The 16,465-nt window shown below is 43.9% G+C and overlaps 1 protein-coding gene across 1 annotated transcript in view; it reads left to right on the forward strand.

Moving 5' to 3' along the window:
• Positions 1-16,465, forward strand: part of me1 (malic enzyme 1, NADP(+)-dependent, cytosolic) — a 115,397-nt gene that overhangs the window by 70,523 nt on the left and 28,409 nt on the right. The window contains exons 4-5 of the mRNA XM_020452543.2: positions 3,194-3,269; positions 10,122-10,283. Coding sequence (XP_020308132.1) covers positions 3,194-3,269; positions 10,122-10,283 — 238 coding nt within the window. The remainder of the gene's footprint in view (positions 1-3,193; positions 3,270-10,121; positions 10,284-16,465) is intronic.

Here is a 16,465-nt window from a genome sequence, read left to right on the forward strand (position 1 = left end):
CACAAACACCCCTCACCAACCTCATTCTGTATCCATCTCAAGGTGTGCATTCTTTAAACACATTTGATTTCTCGTATACATTGTTAAACAGTATTGTGTCTCCTTCCTCTCAAGATGACCTTTCATTTTTACACCTGGATCCAGATTAGGTGATTCTGAGAAGTACTATGATTGTGAGTATGGGGTCATTAGACTCTTGGTGAGAAAGCTCGGCTCTCACCCCTTTCTCACAGGTATATCTCATCCCTTTCCCTTCAGCCTAGGAGATGTGGCTGAAGATTGTTCTAGCAGCTTATCAGAAGAATGTCCTATTATAACACCAGTACTGTTCCTAAGGGATGGAGAAGGTGCTGGAGGCCCTGTACAGATGTTTAGAGGGGGTCAGGGGAAAGGCGTCAGAGGCGCTGAGACACCTCCCTCATCTCAGGGACATGGGGTCTCCCACTACAGATTGGGAAACTGACAGACAGTGAGAGGGGAAGGGAGCGAGATAGAGAAAGAATGATGGGAGAAACTGGAGACAGATTGGGAGAATAAGTGAGATATTTGAACAAATAGAGCTAAAATGCTGTATTAAGGAACATCTATGGTCATAATGTGTTAAGAGCCATGTCCATGTCTATCACATATCAGACAAGTCATTTTCACCAACACCAGTGAATGGGGTCAGTCCAGCCAGTGAGGACCATCCCCTACCATCACCAACATCAACATGCTCCTTTCCCTGGCCTGGATCTCTTAGCTGTGGGATTGGCAGCAGCTCAGCTCTCTGCCCCACGGACGCTGCAGGCAAACACACCCAGCAGGCCTCACACACTCCACAGACACACTGCTCACAGGCTCACACACACACAGCAAACAAATCCAACTCTTCACAGCTATTTAAATGCCACAGAGACCGACTGATCAAATGTTCCACCAATGAAGCGTGTCAAACATGACTGTCGCGGGGGTATAAAGGATGGAGACAGGCACAGGAATACATCTGGGTTTTTAATACACTCAAAACAAACACGTATGCAAAACACTGGGGTGTAGCCAAACAAAAGAGCGAGGGTAAACCTCGTAGAATGACACCGGACGAGATCAGTAATGCACAAAACATGCAGCACAGGCTGAGACAACGCACAGGTACTCACACGACCAACGGACATGGGAACAATAATCGACCGCCCAATGGAAAACAGAGGGCACATTTATACAATTGCAATCAGGGAAATGGGGACCAGGTGTGCGTAATGACACAGTTCCATAGGGATCCGTGACAATGACGTGAGTGTGTTTGTGTGCATGTGTTTGATCACTGATGGTCAAACACATGAGTTGTGAGTTGTTGCTGATCGTTAGCTTTCTCGTTACGTGAGTGACCTCTGGCAGCCATTGCTGGTCCAGTTTAAACATTTTAAAGAGTGTGACTGACCGTGGATGTTTTTGTTTTTATGTCTCCCGTCTCTCATCCTTTCATCTTTTTATTTTGCTGTAAAATCACATTTCCATCCCTTCTCTTACCTGCTCTTCATTTCCTCATCTGTTTCTTTCTCTCTATTCTTATTTTGGACATGTCGATTCAGATTCATCAGAAATGTGGTAGGAGGACACAGTGTTTACCAATGGAGGCCAAATATGTAGAGCCCCGGGGTGAGTGACGTGGGTCACCATGTGTGAGAGGCTCTCTCTCTACCTTTTTAACTGAAGTAATGTGGCCCCCATACTGACTGGTCCTCTATCAGCCTCGTACACACACACATGCATATAGATGTATACGTGCGCTCACACACGCACATGCATGCACAGTCACACAGACACACACGTGCAAACAGACATGCACGTACACACACACACCACGGAAACTAACCCAAAACCCAAGTTTCAACTCCAGAGGTTTCCATTTCTAAATGAAATGATGTAGTAGAAAGGTTTGCATGTTTCCAGTTTCTCAGGGGGATGAAATGTGACCCCTCATTTTTAGCAAACTATTCATGGCTAACCGAATCTCACAACAGAATCCAATGCTCTAATCTAGTGGGCCTTGATACAAGGATTGTGTCATCAGGTTTCAGGTATGACCCAGATGCAGACAGTGCCGAAGAAATAACAATTTATTTCTAGTACAGAGGCAGGCAAAAGACAGGTCAAAGGCAGGCAGGGGTCAGTAATCCAGAGATGTGGGGCAAGGTACAGAACAGCAGGCAGTCTCAGGGTCAGGGCAGGCAGAAGGGTCAAAACCCAGGAAGGGACTAGAAAACAGGAACAAGCACAGACAGGAGCAGGGGAACAAACGCTGGTAGATTTCACGAAACAAAACGAACTGGCAACAGACAGAGAACACTGGTATAAATACACAGGGGAAGATGGGCAGCACTTGGAGGGGGGTGGAGACAAGCACAAAGACAGGTGAAACAGATCAGGGTGTGACAGGTTTGTCATTACTATTAGACTTGTTGTACTGTCTCTGTACTGTTATTGTCTCTAGTTACCTAAGTCTGGCAGGTAATTTAATACCCAGCCACGACTTTGGGGTCAAGCTCAGCTGAAACTTGACAGTTATCATTTTCATGTGACACGTTCATGTCTCTTCTTCTTTCCAAACCTTTTTGTGTTCTTCTTTTTTTTAAATAGGGTTTTGGTCTGTTTGGTCCTTCACATTTTCCTTCTCGCTTTCCAGATTTGATCTGTGTTTTTAGTTTCTGGGCAAATTTGACAATATAGATTTTTTTTAATTGTTGCTGGCACGTATGGAGATGATGGTGCCTCCACATCGTGGGCAGATGGCTTTGTTGGACCGATCTGAAACCCTTCTGGGCTGGACCTCCCACCCCGTGGGCCTACACACACGCACACAGACTAAGCGTATCTGTCTAGCTTTTCCTGGAGCAGAGTAGCACTAGAGGGGTCCCTGGCCCAGCGATCCATTTCCCAGGTGACATCTGCTCTGGGACATTACAGCACAAGCAGAGGGAAAAATTGGATTTGAAAAGCTACCGAAATGGTGCTTAAAGTTAATTCCAAGCTTCCACTCAGGTATCAAGGAACCATTTGACACTGAATGCAAAAGACAATGTTTTTTTTCTCTGTACTGAGCAAAAGTATAGTATTTCCTTATGTTGGTAATCGATGCGCAATGGAAAAGGCACTGTAAACAGTTTATCTAGTCTCACTCATTATAACTCATCTGATCTCTGATCTGTTCCAGGGGGCTTTTCATCACCATCCATGACCTCACTCACATCTCCACCGTGCTCCAGAGCTGGCCAGAGAAGGACATACGTGTAAGTCTATAGTCAAACCTGAAATGGCACCCGTTTCCCTATATAGTGCGGAAATACGTTGTGTCTGAAATTGCACCCTATCTCTCTATTGGGGGTGCTATGCCCTTTACACTGTTAGGCCTAGTTGTTCTGTCTGACGGCTTAAGGCAGGTATTGCTACTAGGTATGCAGGGTTTTGCTCCAGGCCTGTTCTATATTACACACCTGATCCAGCAACTCAAGATCCTGGTGAACTGCTAAATAGTAGCATCAAGTGTGTTAGATCAGGGTTAGAGTGAAAATCTGCTCTGCAACAGAGTGGCTCTCTAGGAGGAAGATGGGAAGCCCTGGCTTAGAAGTCAGGGGTTTGCATTTTTGGTAATTCTGGGATAACTGGGGATAGGCACCAGTGGAGGATGGTGGGAGGAGCTATAAGAGGACATATGGTTTCCATATGTTTGATAGTGTTCCATTCATTCAGTTCCAGCCATTACAATGAGCTCATCCTCCTATAGCTCCTCCCAACAGCCGTTACTGAAAGGCACACGTACACTACATGACCAAGAGTATGTGGACACCTGCTCGTCGAACATCTCATTCCAAAATCATGGGTATTAATGAGGAGTTGTTCCCCCCCATTTGCTGCTATAAAAGCCTTCACTCTCCTAGAAAGGTTTTCCACTAGATGTTAGAACATTGCTGCGGGGACTTGCTTCCATTCAGCCACAAGAGCATTAGTGAGGTCGGGCATTGATGTTGGGCGATTAGGCCTGGCTCGCAGTCGACTTTCCAATTCATTCCAAAGGTGTTCAATGGGGTTGAGATCAGGGCTGTGTGCAGGGCTCTGTCAAGTTCTTCCACACCGCTCTCGACAAACCATTTCTGAATGGACCTCGCTTTGTGCACGGTGACATTGTGATGCTCAGACAAGGCCCTTCCCCAAACTGTTGACACAAAGTTGGAAGCATAGAATAGTAGAATGTCATCGTCTGCTGTAGCTTTAAGATTTCTCTTCACTGGAATTAAGGGGCCTAGCCCGAACCATGAAAAACAGCCCCAGACCAGTATTCCACCTCTTCCACTTAACTTTACAGTTGGCACTATGCATTGGGGCAGGTAGCATTTTCCTGGTATCCGCCAAACCCAGATTCGTCCGTCAAACTGCCAGATGGTAAAACGTGATTCATCACTCCAGAGAACGCGTTTTCACTGCTCCCGAGTCCAATGGCAGCGAGCTTTACACCACTCCAGCCAACGCTTGGCATTGCGCATGGTGATCTTAGGCTTGTGTGCAGCTGCTTTAGCCATGAAAACCCATTTTGTGAATCTTCTGACAAGCAGTTATTGTGCTGACTTATCTTCCAGAGGCAGTTTGGGACTCTGTTGTGAGTGTTACAACCAAGGACAGATGATTTTTATGTGCTGCGCGCTTCAGCACCCAACGGTCCCAATCTGTGAGCTTATGTGGCCTACCACTTCTTGGCTGAGCCGTTGTTGCTCCTAGACGTTTCCACTTCGCAATAACAGCACTTACATTTGCCCAGTGTAGCTCTAGCAGGGCAGAAATTTGACGAACTGACTTGTTGGAAAGACATTCTACTGCCAATGTTTGTCTATGGAGATTGCATGGCCGAATCCATACATTTGAAGGGGTGTCTACATACTTTTGTATATACAGTGCCTAAGGAAAGTATACAGCCCCCATGTAATTTTCCAAATGTTGTTACGCTACAGCCTTATTCTAAAATTGATTAAATAAATTAAAAATCCTCAGCAATCTACACACAATACCCCATAATGACCACGCAAAAACTTTTTTTTTTTTTTACATTTTTGCCTAAAACAAATGAAAGTAAAAATATTCAGCCCCTTTGCTATGAGACTCAAAAATGAGATCAGGTGTATCCTGTTTCCATTGATCATCCTTGAGATGTTTCTACAACTGGATTGGAGTCCACCTGTGGAAAATTTAATTGATTGGTCATGATTTGGAAAGTTACACACCTGTCTATATAAGGTCCTACAGTTGACAGTGCATTTCAGTGCAAAAACTAACTAAAACTAATTTCTGTAGTGCTACGAGACGGGATTGTGTCGAGGCACAGAGCTGGGGAAGGGTACCAAACAATGTCTACAGCATTGAATTTCTCCAAGAACACAGTGGCCTCCATCATTCTTAAATGGAAGATGTTTGGAACCACCAAGACTCTTCCTAGAGTTGGCCGCCCGGCCAAACTGAGCAATCAGGGGAGAAGGGCCTTGGTCAGGTAGGTGACCAAGAACCCGATGATTACTCTGACAGAGCTCTAGAGTTTCTCTGTGGAGATGGGAGAACCTTCCAGAATGACAAGCATCTCTGCAGCACTCCACCAAACAGGCCTTTATGGTAGAGTGGCCAGACAGAAGCCACTCCTTAGTAAAAGGCACATGACAACCCACTTGGCGTTTTCCAAAAGGCACCTGAAGGACTCTCAGACCATGAGAAACAATATTCTCTGGTCTGATAAAACAAACTAACTATTGAATTCTTTGGCCTGAATGCCAAGCATCACTTCTGGAGGAATCCTGGCACCATCCCTACGGTGAAGCATGGTGGGGGCAGCATCATGCTGTGTGGATGTTTTTCAGCGGCAAGGACTGGGAGACTAGTCAGGATCGAGGCAAAGATGAACTGAGCAAAGTACAGAGAGGTCCTTGATGAAAAACTGCTCCAGAGTGCTCAGGACCTCAGAGTGCGGCGGAGGTTCACCTTCCAACAGGACAATGACCCTAAACTCACATCCAAGACAAGTCTCGGAATGTCCTTTAGTGGCTCAGCCAGAGCCCAGACTTGAACCAGATCAAACATCTCTGGAGAGACCTGAAAATAGCTGTGCAGCAACTCTCCCCATCCAACAGAGCTCAAGAGACTCTGCATAGAAGAATGGGAGAAACTCCCCAAATACAGGTGTGCCAAGCCTGTAGCGTCATACCCAAGAAGACTTGATGCTGAAATCGCTGTCAAAGGAGCTTCAACAAAGTACAAAGTACGGCCTTCGTCAAAGCTTTTAATGAATTTCTTTAAATTTGCACCCTTATGTAGACCTAGCCCATCCCACATCCGTTCTACACATCGAAGGGTGTTGGAGGCAAAGGAAAAACAAATAAGTGCTACCAAATACAACAACATGCATTTCATAAATATTACAAAAGTGTATAAATAAGACGTGTTAAACACGTCTGTAAAGCCACAATGAGGACATAGCAAGTTTTCATTAATCATTGGGTACATCGTTCGAAAAACATCAGAGTAAATCTTAAATGGGCACATAATTGATGTTCAAATTCACAGCATAACATACATAGGCATTTCATGATTAAGTCCTTTAGGAAATAATGTCTGGAGGGTGAAAACCCCAAAACATTGAGTATTATTAATATCTCCTCCCCTGTCTGATATCTTAACTTTCTCTATGCCACAAAATCTAAAGGTAGAAATGTCATGCTTCAGGTCATTGAAATGTACTGCGACTGGATAATCCCTGTCGTTTCTCCTGATTGAACTTTTATGTTCACTAATTCTCTGTTTGAGAGAATAGGAATAAGGCTGTAACGAAACAACGAAATGTGGAAAAAGTCAAGGGGTCTGAATACTTTCCAACTTTCTCATAAATCGTGCATTGATGTCAATAAGTTCAACAGATATCTTCAGTTAGGAGCTGGCCTGTTTGAGGCCATTACAACCAACTGAGCTCTAATATGCCAGTTCAGCAATGTGCAAAGCTGAAGAACATACGCACATCCAGGTACTTTCCACGGGTGCTGGAGTTGTAGGCAAAACTCGTGGAAAACGGACAGGACAACGCAGCACACTGCTACACATGCTCACAGGTGATATTTATTTACAACAGCGTTTCGACCCATAGGTCTTCATCGGGCATCCATATCAAGTCATGATCTTGTCATATCCAGTCAGTAGGAAGAATCTTCCAGGTATTCCTGGCATGGAAAGATATACCTGCTGCAGCCCCTAGCCGTTCTTGCACCTGTTCACAGCTGTCAACACAATGGCATTTTCCTCTGCAGCCTGAGCTCACAGGACCTCTTAAAACTATTTATCACGATCCAAGGCCCTACTTACAGTTGAAGTCGGAAGTTTACGTACACTTAGGTTGGAGTCATTAAAACTCGTTTTTCAACCACTCCACAAATTTCTTGCTAACAAACTATAGTTTTGGCAAGCCGGTTAGGACATCTACTTTGTGCATGACACAAGTAATTTTTCCAACAATTGTTTACAGACAGATTATTTATCTTATAATTCATTGTATTATAATTCCAGTGGGTCAGAAGTTTACATACAAAGTTGACTGTGCCTTTTAACCACATGGAAAATTCCAGAAAATTATTTCATAGCTTTAGAAGCTTCTGATAGGCTAATTGACATAATTTGAGTCAATTGGAGGTGTACCTGTGGATGTATTTCCAAACGCCTGAAGGTACCACGTTCATCTGTACAAATAATAGTATGCAAGTATAAACACCACGGGACCACGCAGCCGTCATACTGCTCAGGAAGGAGATTCTGCTAGAGATGAACGTACTTTGGTGCGAAAAGTGCAAATCAATCCCAGAACAACAGCAAAGGACCTTGTGAAGATGCTGGAGGAAGCAGGTACAAAAGTATCTATATCCATAGTTAAACGAGTCCTATATTGACATAACCTGAAAGGCCACTCAGCAAGGAAGAAGTCACTGCTCCAAAACTGCCATTAAAAAAGCCAGATTATGGTTTGCAACTGCACATGGAAACAAAGATCGTACTTTTTGGAGAAATGTCCTCTGGTCTGATGAAACAAAATTAGAACTGTTCAGCCATCGTTATGTTTGGAGGAAAAAGTTTGAGGCCTGCAAGCCGAAGAACTCCATCCCAACCATGAAGCATGGGGGTGGCAGCATCATGTTGTGGGGATGCTTTGCTGCAGGACAGATTAGTGCACTTCACAAAGTAGATGGCATCATGAGGAGGAAAATGATGTGGGTATATTGAAGCAACATCTCAAGACATCAGTCTTGAGAAGTTAATGCTTGGTCTCAAAGGGGTCTTCCAAATGGACAATGACCCCAAGCATACTTCCAAAGTTGTGGAAAAATGGCTTAAGGACAACAAAGTCAAGGTATTGGAGTGGCCATCACAATGCCCTGACCTCAATCCCATAGAACATTTGTGGGCAGAACTGAAAAAGCGCGTGTGAGCAAGTAGGCCTACAAACCTGACTCAGTTACACCAGCTCTGTCAGGAGCAATGGGCCAAAATTCATCCAACTTATTGTGGAAACTTGTGGATGGCTACCCGAAATGTTTGACCCAAGTTAAACAATTTAAAGGCAATGCTACCAAATACTATTTCAGTGTATGTAAACTTCTGACCCACTGGGAATGTGATGAAAGAAATACAAGCTGAAATAAATCATTCTCTCTACTATTCTGACATTTCACATTCTTAAAATAAAGTGGTGATCCTAACTGACCTAAAACAGGGAATTTTTACTAGGATTAAATGTCAGGAATTGTGAAACTGAGTTTAAATGTATTTGGCTATGGTGTATATAAACTTCCGACTTCAACTGTATCTACAGGGCTTGTAAAACTCTATACCCGTTGCAAGACCCACTGGTTGATGCTTTTTTATTAAACCCTCTTCGGCCTCACTCCCCCCTATCTGAGAACTACTGCAGCCCCCATCCTCCACATACAACACCCATTCTGCCAGTCACATTCTGTTAAAGGTCCCCAAACCACGCACATGCCTGGGTCACTGCAACAAACACTCAAACTGGACAGTTTTATCGTAATCTCTTCATTCAAAGACTCAATCATGGACACATTTGTGGCTGCTATGGGTAATGTATTGTTGTCTCTACCTTCTTGCCCTTTGTGCTGTTGTCTGTTCCCAATAATGTTTGTACCATGTTTTGTGCTGCTACCATGTTGTGTTGCTACCATGCTGTGTTGTCATGTGTTGCTGCTTTTCTATGTTGTTGTCTTAGGTCTCTCTTTATGTAGTGTTGTCATGATGTGTGCTTTATTCTATATTTATTCACTGCCATTCAAAAGTTTGGGGTCACTTAGAAATGTCCTTCTTTTTGAAAGAAAGCTCCATCAAATTGATCAGAAATACAGTGTAGACATTGTTAATGTTGTAGATGACTATTGTAGCTGGAAACTGCTGAATTATTTTATGGAATATCTACATAGGCGTACAGAGGCCCATTATCAGCAACCATCACTCCTGTGTTCCAATGGCACATTGTGTTAACTACTAATCCAAGTTTATCATTTAAAAGGCAAATTGATCAAGAGGATACGTACATTAGGAGAGTCCTGTTTGAGAAACAGACGCCTCACAAGTCCTCAACTGGCAGCTTCATTAAATAGTACCCGCAAAAGCCATTCTCAACGTCAACAGTGAAGAGGTGACTTCCGGAATGCTGGCCTTCTAGGCAGAGTTGCAAAGAAAAAGCCATATCTCAGACTGGCCAATTAGAAGGAAAGATTAAGATGGGCAAAAGAACAGACACTGGACAGAGGAACCCAACATCCCGGAGTCACCACTTCACTGTTGACGTAGTGTGACTATTTCCTGTTTAATCATGTACACTTACTGTAACTGATTGGCTAATGAATATGCTGGCTTTATTTGCTAATTTCTGTATTTTCACTGCCTGATATTATAACATTTTTGGCTATTCTGAGAGCTTATTTGGTTCATTTCAAATAGGAATCCGAAAGGAAATGACTTATCAAGAGCCATAGACAGTCTGCTCTGACTGATAATGTATTTGATTGACATAGAATCACAGGTATGATTGACAGATGTGATGTGATTGACAGGCGGTGTGTGTGACGGACGGAGAGAGGATCCTGGGCCTGGGGGACCTGGGCTGCTACGGCATGGGCATCCCTGTGGGCAAACTGGCACTCTACACGGCCTGTGGAGGCATGCCACCCCAGCAGTGTCTGCCAGTCATGCTGGATGTGGGCACAGACAATGAGGTAAGAAGAGACACACCCAACAACCAAATGAATACATAGCTACATGCAAACAAGATGATACACTTCACTTTATCCTACACTTGACACCTGTCAACTACATAACAAAAAACGGTCAACTTTGTAACATATTATATGCTAGATGTAATTTGCCAGCTAAGAAAATACCCTCAAGTCAATACGTTATAATCAGGTAAGCCCCTCAGTCTCCAAACTCCAATTTCCAAACACTAACAGCCAAGAAATGAGAAATTCTAACACTTTACAACCAGGGGACGCAACTGAGGAAAGCAGCACCGTCCATGCCAGCTAGAAAAGCACCTATTCAATCCGCCAGCACCGCCAGTCAACAGTATTCAAAGAGGCCCTCTGGTTTGGTTTTTCCTGCTGGTCCCATTGGTCCTATGTATGGCCTGGCCCTCCTCTTTATAGCTGAAAGAGGAGCCTCACTAGGCCGGGCGGCACGTGTGCTGTGGCTACACTGTTAAACGGGAGCAAACCAAGAATAGTCTGTTTTGTGTACACGGCTATATTTAAACTCTGTGTATTTTCTTCATGTCATCCAGAGCTGGGCCAAAGGGTGGGGCACTGCCACCACATGCCTGCTGCCTGGCTTTTAAGCCACAGCTGAGTCAACTCTGAGCCATCCTCTGATTTCCTGGGCCTGGACCAGCTCTCCTAGCCACTGATTGTGTTTCAGTATAAGAGTTGGGGAGAGGATGAATGGTGTTTTGGGGTTAGTCGGTCCGGTCAAGGATAGACATGATCTAGACAGTTATCAAGATGCTGAGAAGGAGACCTAAAAGAAGACATCACTGTGAAAGAAGGATAGATAGATAAAGGGTGGAAGGAAAGAAGAGGGAGATGGATTTGGGGTTACCCGGGTATAGGACCGGTCAAAGATGTAAACGACTGGCAATAATCAAAGGAGATGGAGAGAAATAATGAGAGACACTCCATGGGCAGCAAAACGAGGACACCAGTATAAAAGTTGGTTAAATAAAGGAAGGGGGGGGGAAAGGGAAGGAGACCGGAAGCAGAGTTGAACAGAGGGACTAGCCCTATCCATGTCCGATGTAGCATTCAAACTCTCTCCATGTTCTCTTATGTCGGCTGGCCAATTCACACTTCATCAAACTACACTGAGACCCAGCAGAAATCCCCCGTATTCATAAAACACACATAAAAGGCTTATGAGAGAACCTATAAAAGATCTTGCACTGCAGCATAAATACAGTAGGAGGCATTGGATCTTGGTGAACAGGATTATATTTTCTCTATCTCTGCCAGTTTCTCCCACTCTGTTCTGCCTCATAGCAGAGGTAAATACCATGGCCTTTGGCCCCCATCTCTTTAGTGGCATCTCCATATACACTTCTATGCATGAGCTCTTATTGTTCTATTGAAAGATTTTGAAAGACCATAGACTATCCAGAAGCCATCTATGGTGCACAGATCCAGTTTCGGGATGCTTGGGGGGGATGCTCAACTCTTCCCGTACGTTTATAGGCATCAAAATACCCACTTTAACGAGCTGCCTCAGAGTCTTTGTCTGTGTCCTCAATGCACTCTGTAGCTGTTTCCAGAGGATGATAGGGTTTATTACCATATATTTGTGTGTGTGTGTATGTCTGCGTGTATGTCTGCGCTCCTAGAAAAAAAGGTCTATCTACAACCTAAAAGGGTTCTTTGGTTGTCCCCATAGGGAAAATCTTTGAAGAAGCCTTTTTGGTTCCAGGTACTTTTTGGTTTTCACAGATGGTTCTACCTGGAAACAAAAATGGTTCTTATGTGATTATGTGATTATGTGTCTGTAGTGTCTGTGTGCGTGCATGTTTGCGATGTGTTTCTCTGCTATGTCTGGATTTGTCTCGGTCTGTCTACCTTCTATGTTCCTCTATTCGTTTCTGTATGTACAGCTGAAGTCGGAAGTTAACATACATCTTAGCCAAATACTTCTACACTCAGTTTTTCACAATTCCTGACATTTAATCCTAGTAAAAATTCCCTGTCTTAGGTCAGTTAGGATCACCACATTATTTTAAGAATGTGAAATGTCAGAATAATAGTAGAGGGAATTATTTATTTATGCTTTTCTTTCATCACATTCCCAGTGGGTCAGAAGTTTACATACACTCAATTAGTATTTGGTAGCATTGCCTTTACCTTGACTTTGTTGTCCTTAAGCCATTTTGCCACAACTTTGGAAGTATGCTTGGGGGTCATTGTCCATTTGGAAGACCCATTTGCGACCAAGCTTTAACTTCCTGACTGATGTCTTGAGATGTTGCCTCAATATATCCACATCACTTTCCTCCTCATGATGCCCTCTATTTTGTGAAGTGCACCAGTCCCTCCTGCAGCAAAGTACCCCCAAAACATGATGCTGCCACCCCCGTGCTTCACGGTTGGGATAGTGTTCTTCGACGTGCAAGCCATTCGACGTGCAAGCCTGGCTTTTTTATGCCGGTTTTGGAGCAGTGGCTTCTTCCTTGCTGACCGGCCTTTCAGGTTATGTCGATATAGGACTCGTTTTACTCTGGATATAGATACTTTTATACCTGTTTCCTCCAGCATCTTCACAAGGTCCTTTGCTGTTGTTCTGGAATTGATTTGCACCGAAGTACGTTCGTCTCTAGGAGACCTGAGCGGTATGATTGCTGCGTGGTTCCATGGTGTTTATTCTTGCGTACTATTGTTTGTTCAGATGAATGTGATACCTTCCGGCGTTTGGAAATTGCTCCCAATGATGAACCAGTCTTGTGGAGGTCTACAATTTTTTTTTCTGCTGTCTTGGCTTATTTCTTTAGATTTTCCCATGATGTCAAGCAAAGAGGCACTGAGTTTGAAGGTAGGCCTTGAAATACACCTCCAATTGACACAAATTATGTCAGTTAGCCTATCAGAAGCTTCTAACGCCATGACATCCTTTTCTGGAATTTTCCAAGCTGTTTAAAGGCACAGTCAACTTAGTGTATGTAAACTTCTGACCCACTGGAATTGTGATACGGTGAATTATAAGTGAAATAATCTCTGTCTGTTTACAATTATTGGAAAAATTACTTGTCATATACAAAGCAGATGTCCTAACTGACTTGCCAAAACTATATCGTTTGTTATCAAGAAATGTGTGTAGTGGTTGAAAAATGAGTTTTAATGACTCCATTACATGTATGTTTTAATGACTACATACAAGTACGTAAACTCAGCAAAAAAAGTTACGCCCTCTCACTGTCAACTGCGTTTATTCTCAGCAAACATATCATGTGTAAATATTTTTATGAACATAAGATTCAACAACTGGGACATAAACTGAACACGTTCCACAGACATGTGACTACCAGAAATTGAATATGTGTCCCTGAACAAAGGGGGGGATCAAAATCAAAAGTAACAGTCAGTAACTGGTGTGGCCACATGCTGCATCTCCTCATGGACTGCACCAGATTTGCCAGTTCTTGCTGTGAGATGTTACCCCACTCTTCCACCAAGGCACCTGCAAGTTCCCGTACATTTCTGGGGGGAATGGCCCTAGCCCTCACTCGCCGATTCAACAGGTCCCAGAAGTGGTCAATGGGATTGAGATCCGGGCTCTTCGCTGGCAATGGCAGAACACTGACATTCCACAAACCCTGTGCCTGTGATGTCTGGTGAGGACATGCCTTACAACAGGCCTACAAGCCCTCAGTCCAGCCTCTCTGAGCCTATTGCGGACAGTCTGAGCACTGATGGCGGGATTGTACGTTCTTGGTGTAACTCGGGCAGTTGTTGTTGCCATTCTGTACCTGTCCCGCAGGTGTGATGTTCGGATGTACTGATCTTGTGTAGGTGTTGTTACACGTGGTCTGCCACTGCGAGGACGATCAGCTGTCCATCCTGTCTCCCTGTAGCGCTGTCTAAGGCGCCTCACAGTACGGACATTGCAATTTATTGCCCTGGCCACATCTGCAGTCCTCATGCCTCCTTGCAGCATTCCTAAGGCACGTTCACGCAGATGAGCAGGGACCCTGGGCATCTTTCTTTTGGTGTTTTTCAGAGTCAGTAGAAAGGCCTCTTTAGTGTCCTAAGTTGTCATAACTGTGACCTTAGTTGCCTACCGTCTGTAAGCTATTAGTGTCTTAACGACCGTTCCACAGGTACATGTTCATTAATTGTTTATGGGTCAAGCATGGGAAACAGTGTTTAAACTCCTTTACAATGAAGATCTGTGAAGTTATTTGGATTTTTACGAATTATCTTTGAAAGACAGGGTCCTGAAAAAGGGTTGTTTATGTATGTGTGTGTAAGGAATCTTTTTTTTATGTGTGCATTTAGCGGTGTGTGCTCATATTTCATGCTACTCTCCCTTTGTATGATGTGTGTCTGTGGCAGGGACTGTAATGCAACTGTTGAGAATAATGGGCAGTTCTTCAAATCACACAGTACTAGAATGGGCCGTAACCTTCATGTGTGAAAAGGTGTTCTTCCTCACACTCAGAGGATTTACAGGTTTCTGCCTGTTGTTTTCCAAACGTGTAAAGTGTTTGCAGATGTAGCACTGCAAAATAATATCACACAGCAGCATCTGTCAGAGTTTACGACAGGCCAAGCACATTTACCTTAAAAATCAACTCACCCGCCCCGGGCAGCAGCATGTGCCAGCAAGCACTCCATCAGGATCACTATAGGCACACAAACACTCATTCAGGCACGGGCGCACCCATGTATGCCTAGACACACGCACAGATTCATGTGTGTGTGCGCGCGTGTCTGTGTGTGCGCGCATGTGATCCACAACCTCAAGAGAACTAGGGCCTTGCACTCTAGTCTCGAGTTTTCCATTGTGTTTTAAAGAGGTGACAGGCCAAATGAGTTGTAATAGGATAAATGGAGTGCCCGTGTGTCTTAAGCCATATGGAGTTCCTTTGGCATGACTCATAATATATTTACTCAGACACACTGGTCTGATGCCATGCTCCAGCCCCTACAGACAGAGGGTTACACAGCGGTAGGAGGTGGCGGGAGGTTGGCAGTAAATAATTGAAAACATGACTGTCGTTATCGGCTTATTTCTGACCTTGGGACCTTGACCATGAGGACTCCTTGACTGAGGTCAGGTTTGTGACGTCTGGACCTTGACTGGAAAGACTGGGTTGTGTCCAAAATGGCACCCTATTCCCTATGGGACCTGGTCAAAAGTATATAGGAATGAGGAAGTACTGTAGGGTGCTATGTGAGACTCGGCTTGGATCTCCCCCAGTCATGTTCTTCTCCCTGTGGTAGTGTGTAATTCCAGAACATGATATAGCAAGGGGTAATGTTTTGGGAACATGTCCAGGGGTAATGTTTTGGGAACATGTCATGGGGGAATGTTTTGGGAACATGTCCAGTAAACAGATGGGATATGGCAGAGCTCCTGTATAGGATGTTTCTGATTTATGGGATGTGCTGTGCCGTGGGGTTCCTGCTACCTGTGGACATCTCCCCCTCTCACGCACACACAAACACGCACACACAAACACACATACACAGACACACACTGTTTCTGTTAAAGACGCATCATTCAGCTCTCTTGCATCTCATCACATACACAAGCACATACACAGATGCACATCTCGCTCTCTCTCTCGTCTATTTTCCACACACAGACATACATGTCTGAAGTTTACATACACCTTAGCCAAATACATTTAAACTCCACTTTTCACATTTCCTGACATTTAATGCTAGTTATCGTTCCCTGTCTTAGGTCAGTTAGATCACTACTTTATTTTAAGAATGTGAAATGTCAGAATAACAGTAGAGACAATGATTTATTTCAGCTTTTATTTCTTTCATCACATTCCCAGTGGGTCAGAAGTTTACATACACTCAATTAGTATTTGGTAGCATTGCCTTTAAATTGTTTCACTTGTGTCAAACGTTTCGAGTAGCCTTCCATAAGCTTCTCACAATAAGTTGGATGAATTTTGGCCCATCCCTCATGACAGAGCTGGTGTAACTGAGTCAGGTTTGTAGGCATCCTTGCTCACACACGTTTTTTCAGTTCTGCCCACAAATCTTCGATAGGATTGAGGATTGTTTATTCTTGCGTATTATTGTTTGTACAGATGAACGTGGTACCTTCAGGCATTTGGAAATTGCTCCCAAGGATGAACCAGACTTGTGGAGGTCTACAATTGTTTTTCTAAGGTCTTAGCTGATTT

The sequence above is a fragment of the Oncorhynchus kisutch genome, linkage group LG2 (genome assembly GCF_002021735.2).
Source record: "Oncorhynchus kisutch isolate 150728-3 linkage group LG2, Okis_V2, whole genome shotgun sequence".
Taxonomy (NCBI): Eukaryota; Metazoa; Chordata; class Actinopteri; order Salmoniformes; family Salmonidae; genus Oncorhynchus; species Oncorhynchus kisutch.